This window comes from Sus scrofa, chromosome 13, assembly GCF_000003025.6.
Source record: "Sus scrofa isolate TJ Tabasco breed Duroc chromosome 13, Sscrofa11.1, whole genome shotgun sequence".
NCBI classification, from domain to species: Eukaryota; Metazoa; Chordata; class Mammalia; order Artiodactyla; family Suidae; genus Sus; species Sus scrofa.
Genome location: NC_010455.5, coordinates 180630649 through 180643838, shown reverse-complemented (window position 1 = coordinate 180643838; position 13190 = coordinate 180630649). Strand labels below are relative to the sequence as shown.

The 13190-nt window shown below is 34.8% G+C and overlaps 1 protein-coding gene across 6 annotated transcripts in view; it reads right to left on the bottom strand.

Annotated features, from left to right (window-relative positions):
- USP25 (ubiquitin specific peptidase 25) overlaps positions 1-13190 on the bottom strand; it is a 137948-nt gene that overhangs the window by 65128 nt on the left and 59630 nt on the right. For all 6 annotated transcript variants that reach the window (XM_021070825.1, XM_021070823.1, XM_021070822.1 and 3 more), the window contains 2 exons: positions 5505-5642; positions 2467-2543 (listed from right to left, as the gene is read on the bottom strand). In XM_021070825.1, the coding sequence (XP_020926484.1) occupies positions 2467-2543; positions 5505-5642 (215 nt within the window). The remainder of the gene's footprint in view (positions 1-2466; positions 2544-5504; positions 5643-13190) is intronic.

Here is a 13190-nt window from a genome sequence, read left to right as displayed (position 1 = left end):
AAACTCAAAATGTCTTAAAGACTACCTGAAACCATAAAATTCCAAGAAGAAAACATAGTCAGTAAAAGTTTTCTGACATTGATTTCAACAATATTTTTTTGAAGATGTCACTTCAGGGAAGGGAAACAAAGTCAAAAAATAAAAACTGGGACTACATCAAACTAAAAAGCTTTTGCAAAGTAAAGAAGATTATCAACAAAATGAAAAGGCCACCTACTGAATGGGAGAATGTATTTGCAAATGTTATGTCTGGTAAGGGGTTAATATTCAAAATATATAAAGAATTCATACAACTCAATATCAAAATAAAAACCTTAATTAAAAAATGGGCATACGAGGAGTTCCCATCGTGGCTCAGTGGTTAACGAATCCGACTAGGAACCATGAGGTTGCTGGTTCGATCCCTGGCCTTGCTCAGTGGGTTAAGGATCTGGTGTTGCCGTGAGCTGTGGTGTAGGTTGCAGACGCGGCTCGGATCCTGCGTTGCTGTGGCTCTGGTGTAGGCCAGTGGCTACAGCTCTGATAGACCCTTAGCCTGGGAACCTCCATATGCTGCAGGAGAGGCCCTAGAAAAGGCAAAAAGACAAAAAAATAAATAAAATAAAATAAAATAAAAAGAATGTGTGTGTGGAAAAAAAAAAAAAAATGGGCATACGAGCTCAACAGACTGTCTTCTAAAAAAGACATACAATGGCCAAAGGACACATGAAACGATGCTCAACATCACTAACCATCAGAGAAATGCAAATCAAAACCAGTGAGATACCACCTCACACCTGTCAGAATAGTTATTATCAAAAAGACAACAAATACCAAGTATTGGTGAAAATGCAGAAAAAGAGAATCCTCATGCACTAGTGGTGGGAATACAAATTAGTGCAGTCACTATGGAAAACAGTATGCAGTTCCTCAAAAGGTTAAAAACAGAACTACAATATGATCCAGCAATTCCACTTCTGGATACCTATCCAAAGGAAAAAAAACCCACTAATTGAAAAAGATACATGCATCACTATGTTCACTGCAGCAGTACTCTGAATTGCCAAGATATGGAACTAACCTAAGTGCCGATGAATAGATACAGAAATATGTCATAAAAATGTACACTATGTAATATTACTCAGCCATAAAAAAGAATGAAATCTTGCTATTTGCAACAATATGGATAGACCTAGAGGTATTAGGCTAAGTGAAATAAGTCAAAGGCAAACATTGTACGATTTCACTTATACGTGGAATCTAAAAAACAAATGAACAAACGTAACAAAACAGAAACAGTCACAGATACAGTGAACAAATAGATAGCTGCCAGTAGGGAAGGGGATGAGGGGACAAGTGAAACAGGGGAGGAATATTAAGAGGTACAAAGTTCTAGTTACAAAGCAAATGAATCGCAGGGATGCACAGCGTACGGAATATAGTCATTAACAATCGAGTATCTTTGTATGATGCCAAGGGGGGTCAAAAGATATAAACTTTTGGTTATAACTAAGCATTGAGGATGTTATGTACAAATGACTGATTAACTGCTGTATGTTAACACGAAATTTTAAGGGAATAAATTCTAAGCATCACAAGGAAAACATACTTTTCCTTTTTCTTATATTTTGTATTTATATGAGATAATGGATACTCACTAAACTTAATTTGGTAATCCTTCCATGATGTATGGAAGTCAAATAATTATGCTGTACACTTAAACTTACACAGTGCTGTCAGTCAATTATATCTCAGTAAAACTGGGAAAAAAAGAAATTTTAAAAAATTGAAAAAAGAGAAGGGAAAGAATTTTTAGCCTTCTATTTCTGTATTCTAGGTGCTAATTTAAATACTCCATCTTGTAGAATCACATCAGAACCTGTGGTGGAAAATTCTAAATGGTCTACCAGCATTTCAAGAAGGTACACAAAGGAACCCATGGTTGATATTAGGAGAGTGGCTTCCTAAGAGTGGGAGGAGGACCAGCCTGAAAGTGTGTGAGTTTCTTCCCCTAATAAGGTTTGCCACATATTTTAAATTACCAGAGTTTTAGTAGTTCAGCCTAACAAGCACAAAATAAAAAGCCAGAGAACACTGAGGAGAGACTTCATATCACTGTCCTCATGATTTCGTGCGAAAAGTCTCATCAGCCTTATTACTTCTGGCATCTTACCCCACCACTAACTCACTCTCCACGGAACATGTCTGTTCTAAGGTAAAGAACTGGGCATGTGGAATTAGCTTTTTCGGAGCTCTCTTTTTAGGTTTTTCTTGCTAGATTCTGATCTTCTAGTGGACATCTAAAGCTAACCGGCATTCGTGGCCACAAATTCCAAAGAACTTGTCAATAATACTGAAAACATGTGGGTTTCCATATGTTTATCTCAGTTCCTCATTTCTCTGTTGACAATGAATACACAGAGGAAAAAAAATGAGTGTTATTTATCAATGTCCTAAACCCCATCACTAAATTTCACGGTAACTTACGTCTCTTCTTCAGCTTTCATTTGGAAGGCATCTTCTAACCAATCTAATAATTTGTGTGTAAACTCACTCACGTCTTGCTGTGGGGGAAAAAAAAAATCTTGTTGATATTTGAGCTTAAAATTAAAACAGTAACTACTGCCACACAAAACTTACATCCAGTCTTTTCAAATGTATAATTGACTCTTCACAAAGGTACCATATGAAACTTTTCACACCAAATGTAAGAAATATTTATAACTGGAGCATAAGATTAGCATTGAGAAAAATAAGCATTATATTAATAACCATATAACTGGATTTTATTTTTAGCAGGATAACACACACACATGTCTATATACACATATAGACACATACATATTATACACATATATTCGACTTTACTAATGAGATTTTTAAAAAGAATTATTATTGCCCAAAAGAACTCTGTAATGAATATTTATAAAATGAAGGATGCATATTACCAAAGAGTTCTGGTTTTTCTCTTCGAAGGAATATGTCCTGTTCAACAATTTATCTTTTCAATTCAACCGTTACACACAACTTTCTAAGCCACATCCAATTCTACTGAGATGTCTGTTAACTTGGACAGATCAACTACTGACTCCCCAACCATGAAGTCCACCACCTCATGAACTTTAAACTGATTCTCCATTCAGAACAGGACATAATTCATCTTTTGCCATCCCTTCCTATAGTCCTAGGTCAACTGACATAGATACACAGGAATAAGCTGCTATATACAGCAGAGACTCTACACAATATTCTGTGATAATCTATAGGGGAGAAGAATATGAAAAAAAAGAATGAATGTCTGTATATGAATAACCAAATCACTCTGCTGTAGAGGAGAAATCATCACAACATTGTAAATCAACTACACTTCAATGAAACTTTGAAAAACAGACAACAACAAAAAAAAAACAGGATAGGCAGTGGCAGTTATACTTTTAAACTACTATAAAATTCTTTCAATGATCTGAACTGGAACATAGCAAATAGGTTTACATAAAATCCACATGAAGGGTGGGATGGGGTGAGGGAATAAATCAATCATACTATAACTGCCCAAAGACAGATAAATAAGTGTAAGCAATTTGACTTTATCAAAAAACCCCCAAGTATAAAACAAAAGTATTATCATGTATTTTCCCAGATAGAAGTCTTTTAAAGAGCATCTGGGCCAATCTTTAAAATGCTGAAACTAAAGTCTAGGAAGCTTAAATAAACTACTCCAAAGCCATGTAGTTAAAGACAACAAAACACAAAAAGACAGTTATAAACATCCATACCATCTGGAGTGAGTTAAGTGGATGCTTGTCAAAATATATGTTCACTAGGAACCTCAGAATGTGATCTTTTTCAGAAAAAGAGTTTTTGTAGATCTAAGTAAGGTAAGGACTTCAAGATGAGACCATCCTGGATAAAGAAGGCCCTAAATCCAGTGGTGGGTACTCTTATAAAGGGGAGGGAGCAGGGCAGGGAGAAGAAGACATACAGATACACAGAGGAAAAGGTCACGTAAAGATGAAGACAAAGTGGAACCACAAGCCAAGGAACAACAGGAGCCGCCAGCTGGTAGTGGGAAGGAAGGATTCTCCTAGAGAGCCACTGGAGGGAGCACAGCCCGGCCAACACCTTTACTTTGAACTTAAAGAACTATAAGAGCATCCTTGTTTATTGTTTTGAAATCATTAGGTCTGTGCTAATTTGGTCTGAGGTCTCTTAGCAAACAAATGTAATACTTTAAAACAATTTTTCATACTTTTCTGTAACTTTACTTACCCTGCAAGGTTACTTGACAAGAAACAAAAAGGTTTCCTAGTTATTACAATACTCCTCAGAAGAAACCATTGAGGGGGTAACTGAAAACACCACAAATGTAAGCAAATTCTGATGTGACTACCTTTTTTTTTTTTTTAATTTATATTTCCATTACAGATGAATTTAAAAAAAAAAAGGCACAGGGAAGGCAGTGGCAGAATCAGAAATCTTTTGGAACCCTCCTCTAAACACCCTCTCCACAAACCCATATAAGAGACAGATAGCAACTATTACAAAAACTATACTGCAAATGTAGTGGCTTTTAAATCTCTTCTTAAGGATTGTCTTTATCTTCTGCCCATTACCTCACTGTCATCTTCTCCAACACTGTTGCTATTATTCTCTGCTACTCTGTTTGCTTCTCTTGTTTCCCTTCTTTAATTTCTGACTTCTCAAATTATATGGGAAAACACTGGTTTATTTATAGATATTGTCTATTTTTACAGGAAAACTTACAAAATATTTTTTTAAGAAATCAACAACAAAAAAACAACCAAATAGCACTCCATAGAGATTGGAAAATAAAAGCTACAATAACAAGTTAACGTCATTCAGAAACCTTTTCTGAGTAAGTCAGGAAAACTCCTTCCTGCTAGCAAACACAGGCATATCAAGGGCATGGAAAGCAAACTGACACTAGGTCATCGCATCTTCATGAAGGTCTTTAATTATACATTTGTGAACAGTCTTAATTTAACCCACTGCCTTCACTTATTAATTTTAATTATAACATAAACTATGGTTCTGTTTATCATAATACTTTCAAGATTACTATCTCTTTTTTGTTTTTTGGTCTTTTTAGGGCCCCACCCTCGGCTTATGGAGGTTACCAGGCTAGGGGTTGAATTGAAGCTACAGCTGCCAGCCTACAGAACTACCACAGCAACTCGGGATCCAAGCTGCCTCTGTGACCTACACCACAGCTCAAGGCAATGCTGGATTCTTAACCCACTGAGCAAGGCCAGGGATCAAACCTGAGTTCTCAGGGATGCTAGTCAGATTTGTTTCCACTGAGCCACGACGGGAACTCCAAGATTACTATTTCTTAATTTAAAAGTAATTCTTCCAAATAAACAATGTTTTAAATGGCTCCAGCTCCTTTTTATAAAGATAAATAATCACATCTTCAACTGGCATTTATAGTTATAAAAACTGTATCAGGAATGATCTGATTAAATGAAATACAAATAGTTAAACAGATGAGGTAACAAAGCTACCTGCTGGGAGTCATTTGATTTGAAAGCATCCTTGAGAATTTCAACTGCTCTTGATGGATCAACATATTTCCTCTTAGTACCAACAAGAAGTGCAAACAGATACCGAAGCTCACGCATAAAAGGCAAATTCCGATGCTCCTATGGGAAAAAAAGAAAAATTCCTTAAGTGAAGATAAAATCTTTATTGGTGAACAGATAACTCATTTTAAAATTAACAGAAATTTAACTAATATAGATTAAGGGTGAATCCAGCACTCCTATATCATAAATAAAAAGATATCATCTAGGAGACTGAAAGGAGTCAAGCACAGAAACAGCAGAGGACCTAACCTAAGCTCACAATTTTAGCATAAATGCCACATATTCATAGCAAATCATGTCATTACCCAGCCAAGAATATCCTCCTCACTCAAGTCTGTTTATTATAATCCTTTCCATTCAGCAAAGCCCAGCTGCTGCTGAGGACAGCAATTAACAAGAGCCAACATTCAGTGAGTGCTAACTATGTGCCAGGCACTGTTTAAGCACTTTGCTTCAATAAACCCATTTAAGCAAAAGTCCCTCCTCCTCCATGAAGCCTCCCTAGAAGCCCCTTCAAGTCCATGATCCTTTCAAACTCCACACCTACTGAAATTAATATCTTCTACTCAACAATGAATCACTAGCTGCCACTGCTGTGTGATAATCTTAATTACCAAACTAATATTAGTCTCTTAAGGAATTAACTAGATCCTAGATCCTAATATTAGACTAATGCAACATCTTTCTGGTGTTTCTTGGAGAACTCACTTTTGTTTCTCAAACTTTTAACTTTCTCAAAGACAAGAACATCTAAATCTCTCTCAAAATTTTGCTACACAAAGCAGGCAATCAATTGCTACTGGTTGATTAAACCAAACCTTCCAGAAGAACTATTTTAAATGAGAAGAAAATTTAAGGATGTAATTCTCATGCCCAAGTAAAACAAAATACAGTAACAAATCAAACAAGCAGTTTTTACTAAGGTTAGATCAAGTAATTTTAACAGGTAAAGCTTATATATGCTATTTAAATATCAGAAGCATTTTCCAAGTTTGCACTCTCAATATTATAAAACTGTAGGATGCGTTTCTCTGTGTGAATAGTTAGTTATTGCCCAGAATAATGTAATCAATTCATATAGAAACAGTTGCTCCCAGAATGCATTAAAAAGAAGTTTTAAGAAATAGGTTTAAGAATATAGAACTATCATAAGATTTAGCCATCCCACTCCTGGGTATATATCTGTACAAAACTAAAATTCAAAAAGATACATGCACCCCTATGTTCACTCCAGCACTATTCACAACAACCAAGACATGGAATCAACCTAAATGCCCATCCACAAATGAATGGATTAAGATATGGCACATACATACAATGGAATACCACTCAGCCATAAAAAAAGAACACAGTAATGCCATCTGAAGTAACATGGATGCAATTAGAGATTATTATACTAAGTGAAGTCAGAAAGAGAAAGACAAATAATGATGTCACTTCTATGTAGAATCTATAATATAGCACAAATGAACAAACTCACAGACATAGAGAACAGACTTGCGGTTGCCAAAGGGGAGGGAGGAGAGAGTGGGATGGACAGGGAGTTTGGGGTTAGTAGATACAAACTATAATATTTAGAATGAATAAGCAAGGAGGTTCTACTGTATAGCACAGGGAACTATATCCAATCTCTTGGGATAGACCACGATGGAAGATAATAAAAGAAAAGGAATGTGTGTGTATATATATGTATGTAAGTATGACTGGGTCACTTGCTGTACAGCAGAAATTGGTGCAACACTGTAAATCAACTATAATTTTTTTTAAATGTAAAAAAAAAGAAATAGGTGTAAGGGAGTAAAACTAATTTCAAATATTTGATCTAGAAAATACTACCTATTACAGCAACCAGAAAGAACATTAAGTCTAACATAAAAATTCAGTTAGGAGTTCCCTGTGGCACAGGAGGTTAAGAATCCAGTGTGGTGACCGCAGCAACTCAGGTCGCTGCTGTGACACAGGTTTGGTCCCTGACCCAGGAACTTGCATGTGCCCCAGGTACGGCCAAAACAAAACAAAAAAATTCTTTTAAGCTAAGTTACAGAAAGCATGGATTTTACTAGTATAATAAATCTCATCATCAATGATAAAAGTTAAATGCAAAAGTTTTAAATGAGATAGAAAACTAATCTATGATTTTTCTGTAGTACTTACTACTCTCCAACAATTGCCCTATATAAGTAGTTTTAAAGAGTGTAAGTAAATACTAAAAATTTTAATCCACAAAATAACTTTCAGAAATATTGTCAATTTCTTGCAATCAATATCTTCAGCTATCACAACATCTAAGGCAATGAACTTTTTTTTGATACATTCTTTGCTAAGTGGCAAGGATGAAATAAATGACTTTTGAAAATTAAGTGAAATCCTGCTGAGAAGCAAATGTGCAAAGTTAAATATTTTAATATAATAAAAGTATTTTTACACTCAGCTAATTCCTGTGGCTAGAAAAATCTTCAATGTCTAAAGGCAAAGATAGTGAATGCTGTTCAAACCAGCTATTGCATTTGGCTAAATTATGAAAATACCACCACACATAGAAACTACTGAAACAAAATTCTTTATCTTTTTTTGAAAACATATTTATCAAAATATAACTAATGTATAATATACTGTACCCTAGAGAGTACACAATTTTATGGGCATCACACATCTAATACACGTATACATCCATGAATGCATCATCACAACCTAGATAACGTACCCATCCATCACCCCCAAAAGTTTCTTCATCTTTTACTCCTGTCTCCAATCATTCCTCAGCAATCATGATTTTTGTAGAAACTTATATAAATCAAATCATACTCCAGGTACTCATCTTAGCCTGCTTTACTGCAATCGGCATCATTATTTTGAGCTTCATCCACGTAACTACGTACATTAATAATTCATTCCACTTTATTGCTGAGTGGTATTTTATTGTGTGGACAGAACACAACTTATTTATCCATTAACCTGTTCCATCACTGTGGATATTACTGTTACCTGGCTTTGTGTGGACATATGCTTTCATTTCTCTTAAGTAAGGAACTGATGGGAAATGGCTAGGCTATACGTATGGTAGAAATTTTTAAGAAACAAGCAAACTGTTTTTCTAAGGCCTAGTTATTTTATATTCTCACTGGCAGTATAAGAATTGTAGGTTCACATTCTAAAACACCTAGATATGGGCTATATTTTTAACTTCAGTTCTTCTAATCTAGCACCTCTAGATTTAATTTGCATTTGCCTTAATAACTAGTAAGGTTGAGCCATCTCTTCATTTAGTTATTTACAATCTGCGTATCTTCTTTAGTGATGAAATCTGTTGGGATATTTCTTTCCAGTAGAGTAATAGGATATTTGTCTTATTATTGAGTTGTACAAATTCTGCATCCATTTTAGATACAATTCTTTTGTCTGATACATGCTTTGCTAATATTTTCTCCTAATCTATGGTTTGCCTTTTCAGTTTCTGTGAATTTTTCAGAGATGATACATTTTTCATTTTGATGAAGTCCAATTTATCATTTTTGTATGATTTGTGCCTTTTTATTGTCCTACTTAAGAAATCTTTTCTTGGAGCTCCCATTGTGGCACAGTGGAAATGAATCCGACTAGGAACCATGAGGTTGCAGCTTTGATACCCGGCTTCGCTCTTTATCTATTAAGGATCTGGCCTTGCTGTGATCTGTGGCGTAGGTCGCAGACACTGCTCGGATCTGATCGTGTGTTGCTGTGGCTGTGGCTGTGGCATAGGCCAGTAGCTACAGCTCCAGTTTGATCCCTAGCCTGGGAACCTCCATAAGCCACGAGTGTGGCCCAAAAAAGACATCTTTCTTAACTCGGAAACTTAAAAATTTTTCCTGTGTTTTCTCCAAGAATTTTTATAGTTTTAATTCTTTGTTTTAGGTCTATAATCCACTGCAAATTACTTTTTCATGTAAAATATCCTGTAATGGTTGAGGATTGTTTTTCTTGCTATGACATCATTAATTTAAAAGATTTTCTTTTGACCACTGGTTTGGGCAACTTTTATAAAAACCAATTCACCCTATATGTGTTACTCTATTTCTGGGCTCTCTATTCTATTTTATTGATCTATATGATTATCTTTTCACTAACAACACAGTATCAATCATTGTAGCCTGATAACTTCTCCAACACTGTCATTCTTTTTAAAACTGCTATGGCTTCTACACCCTTTAATTTTCCATATAAATTTTACTAACAATTTTTTAATTCCTATGAAAAAGCCTGCTGCAATATAACTGGATTGCACTGATTCTACACATTAAACTGGGGACAATTCTCCTCTTAACAATATTGTATCTCCTTATCTATGAACATAGTATACTTCTTTAATTACCTCAGCATTGTTTTATAGTTTTCTATATATATATCTTTCATCTACCCTACCTCTAATACCCCATATTTATGCTATTTTATATATTTTTAAATTTAAATTCACAATTGTGTCGCTAGTATTAAATACAATTGATTTTTGTATGTTTGCTTCACATCACATAATGTTGCTAAACTCATCTCTTGAATCTACCATCTTCTATTTCTTTGGTAGCATATTTAGGATTTTCTAAATAAACAATCAAGTCATATACACAAAAAGACAGCTCTGTTTCTTCTCTTCCAATCTGCATGCCTATTTCTTCTTCCTGCCTTATAGCACTGGTTAAGAACTCCAGTCTAATGTTTAACAGACAAGCGATGAGGACTGACATCCTTGTTTGTTCCTGATCTCTGAGGAAAAGGATTCACTCTTTCACCATGAAGTATTATATTAGTTATAGGTTTTTCATAAATGAGCTTTATCAAGATAAAAGACTCTTTTTATTCCTAGTTTTTGAGAGATCCTGCAATAGATGTTAGTTTCGATTAAATTCTTTCTCTTTATCTATTAAAAAGTCATGTGGTTTTTTTTCTAATCTATAAACATGGTGAATTATACTGATTTTTTAATCATTCCTGGACAAACCCACTTTTGAATCAGTCCTGGATAAACCCTTTGCCAATGAGGTATTATCCTTTATGTGTACTGCAGTTTTCAACTTGCCAAAAATCTGACAAGTTTTTTGCTTCAATTATTGATGAGGAATATTGGTCTGCAGTTTCCTTGGCTTGAAATATAATTTTCTACTTTTGGTTTCAGTGTACTGCTTGTCTCATAGAATAAATCAAGGCTTTTTTCTTCACTTTTCTAAGAAAACATGTAGAGAACTGATATTATATCTTCCTTAAATGTTTGGTAAAACTTACCAGTGAACTACACTGCTATTGATTTTTTTTATTTTTGGTTTTTGGTGGGTAGGTTCTTAACTAAAAATTCAATTAATTTAATATAATATAGAGGTGTTGAGGTTATCAAAGTCTTTTTCTTTCGTTTATAATATTTTACTATTTTCTTTTATTGTGTACAGAATATGCAGTGATGTGCCCTTCTTTCATTCTTTATATTGGTAATTTGTTTCTGCTTTCGTTCTTCTTGCTCAATCTACCTATTTTCTTAAAATTAATTTTAAGAAATCAATTTTTCTCTATTGTTCTATTGTAGTTCTATTAATTTTTCTGTTTTCCTGATGTCTATTTCATTGATTTATGCTCTTTGCTATTTCCTTTCTACTTTTAAATTAACGAGTTTTTTGCTGTACACCAGAAATTGACAGAACAATGTAAGTTGACTATAACAAATTCTTTTTTAAAATTAATGAGTTTTTTCTAATTTCTTTATACAATATGATGCCACTAATTTGAAACAATTTTTCATTTCTAATATAGTATTTAGTTTATATATTTTTCACTAGCCAATGGCTAATTGTATCCCTATACTTTTGATACATTATGTTTAATTTTTATTCCATTCAGAATATTCAGGAACAATTATACAGCAACAAGTTTGACAATCTGGAAGAAATGGACAATTTTCTAGAATCTTACAGCCTGCCAAAACTGAATCAAGTAGAAACAGACCAACTGAACAGACCGATCACTAGAAATGAAATTGAAGAGGTCATAAATCACTCCCTACAAATAAAAGTCCAGGACCAGATGGCTTCACAGGTGAATTTATCAAACATATAAAGAGGAATTGGTGCCCATCCTCCTGAAACTCTTTCAAAAGGCTGAAGAAGAAGGAATGCTCCCAAAGACATTCTACAATGCCACCATCACCCTCATTCCAAAACCAGACAGAGATACCACCAAAAAAGAAAACTATCGGCCAATATCATTGATGAATATAGATGCAAAAATGCTCAACAAAATCTTAGCCAACCGAATCCAACAACATACCAAAAAAATTATACACCATGACCAGGTTGGGTTCATCCCAGGTTCACAAGGATGGTTCAGCATACACAAATCAATCAGCATCATACACCACATTAACAAAAGAAAAGTCAAAAATCATATGATCATCTCAATAGACGCAGAAAAAGCATTTGACAAAGTCCAACATCCATTCATGATCAAGACCCTCGCCAAAGTGGGTATAGAGGGAACATTCCTGAATATAATCAAAGCCATTTATGATAAACCCACAGCAAATATAATCCTCAATGGGGAAAAACTGAAAGCCTTCTCACTCAAATCTGGAACAAGACAGGGATGCCCACTCTCACCACTGCTCTTCAACATAGTTTTGGAAGTCCCAGCCACAGCAATTAGACAAACAAAAGAAATAAAAGGCATCCATATAGGAAGAGAAGAGATCAAACTGTCACTGTATGCAGATGACATGATACTATACCTAGAAAACCCGAAGGACTCAACCCCAAAACTACTTGAACTGATTAATAAATTCAGCAAAGTAGCAGGATATAAGATTAACATTCAGAAGTCAGTTGCATTTCTGTATACCAGCAATGAAATATTAGAAAAGGAATACAAAAATACGATACCTTTTAAAATTGCACCTCACAAAATCAAATACCTCGGAATACACCTAACCAAGGAGGTAAAGGACCTATACGCCGAGAACTATAAAACTTTAATCAAAGAAATCAAAGAAGATGTAAAGAAATGGAAAGATATTCCATGTTCCTGGATTGGGAAAATCAATATTGTAAAAATGGCCATACTACCCAAAGCAATCTACAGATTCCATGCAATCCCTATCAAATTACCCATGACATTTTTCACAGAACTACAACAAACAATCCAAACATTTATATGGAACAACAAAAGACCCAGAATCGCCAAAGCAATCCTGAGAAACAAAAACCAAGCAGGAGGCATAACTCTCCCAGACTTCAAGAAATACTACAAAGCCACAGTCATCAAAACAGTGTGGCACTGGTATCAAAACAGACAGAACAGAATAGAGAACCCGGAAATAAACCCTGACACCTATGATCAATTAATCTTTGACAAAGGAGGCAAGAACATAAAATGGGAAAAAGAAAGTCTATTCAGCAAGCATTGCTGGGAAACCTGGACAGCTGCATGCAAAGCAATGAAACTAGAACATACCCTCACACCATGCACAAAAATAAACTCAAAATGGCTGAAAGACTTAAATATACGACAGGACACCATCAAACTCCTAGAAGAAAACATAGGCAAAACACCCTCTGACATCAACATCATGAATATTTTCTCAGGTCAGTCTCC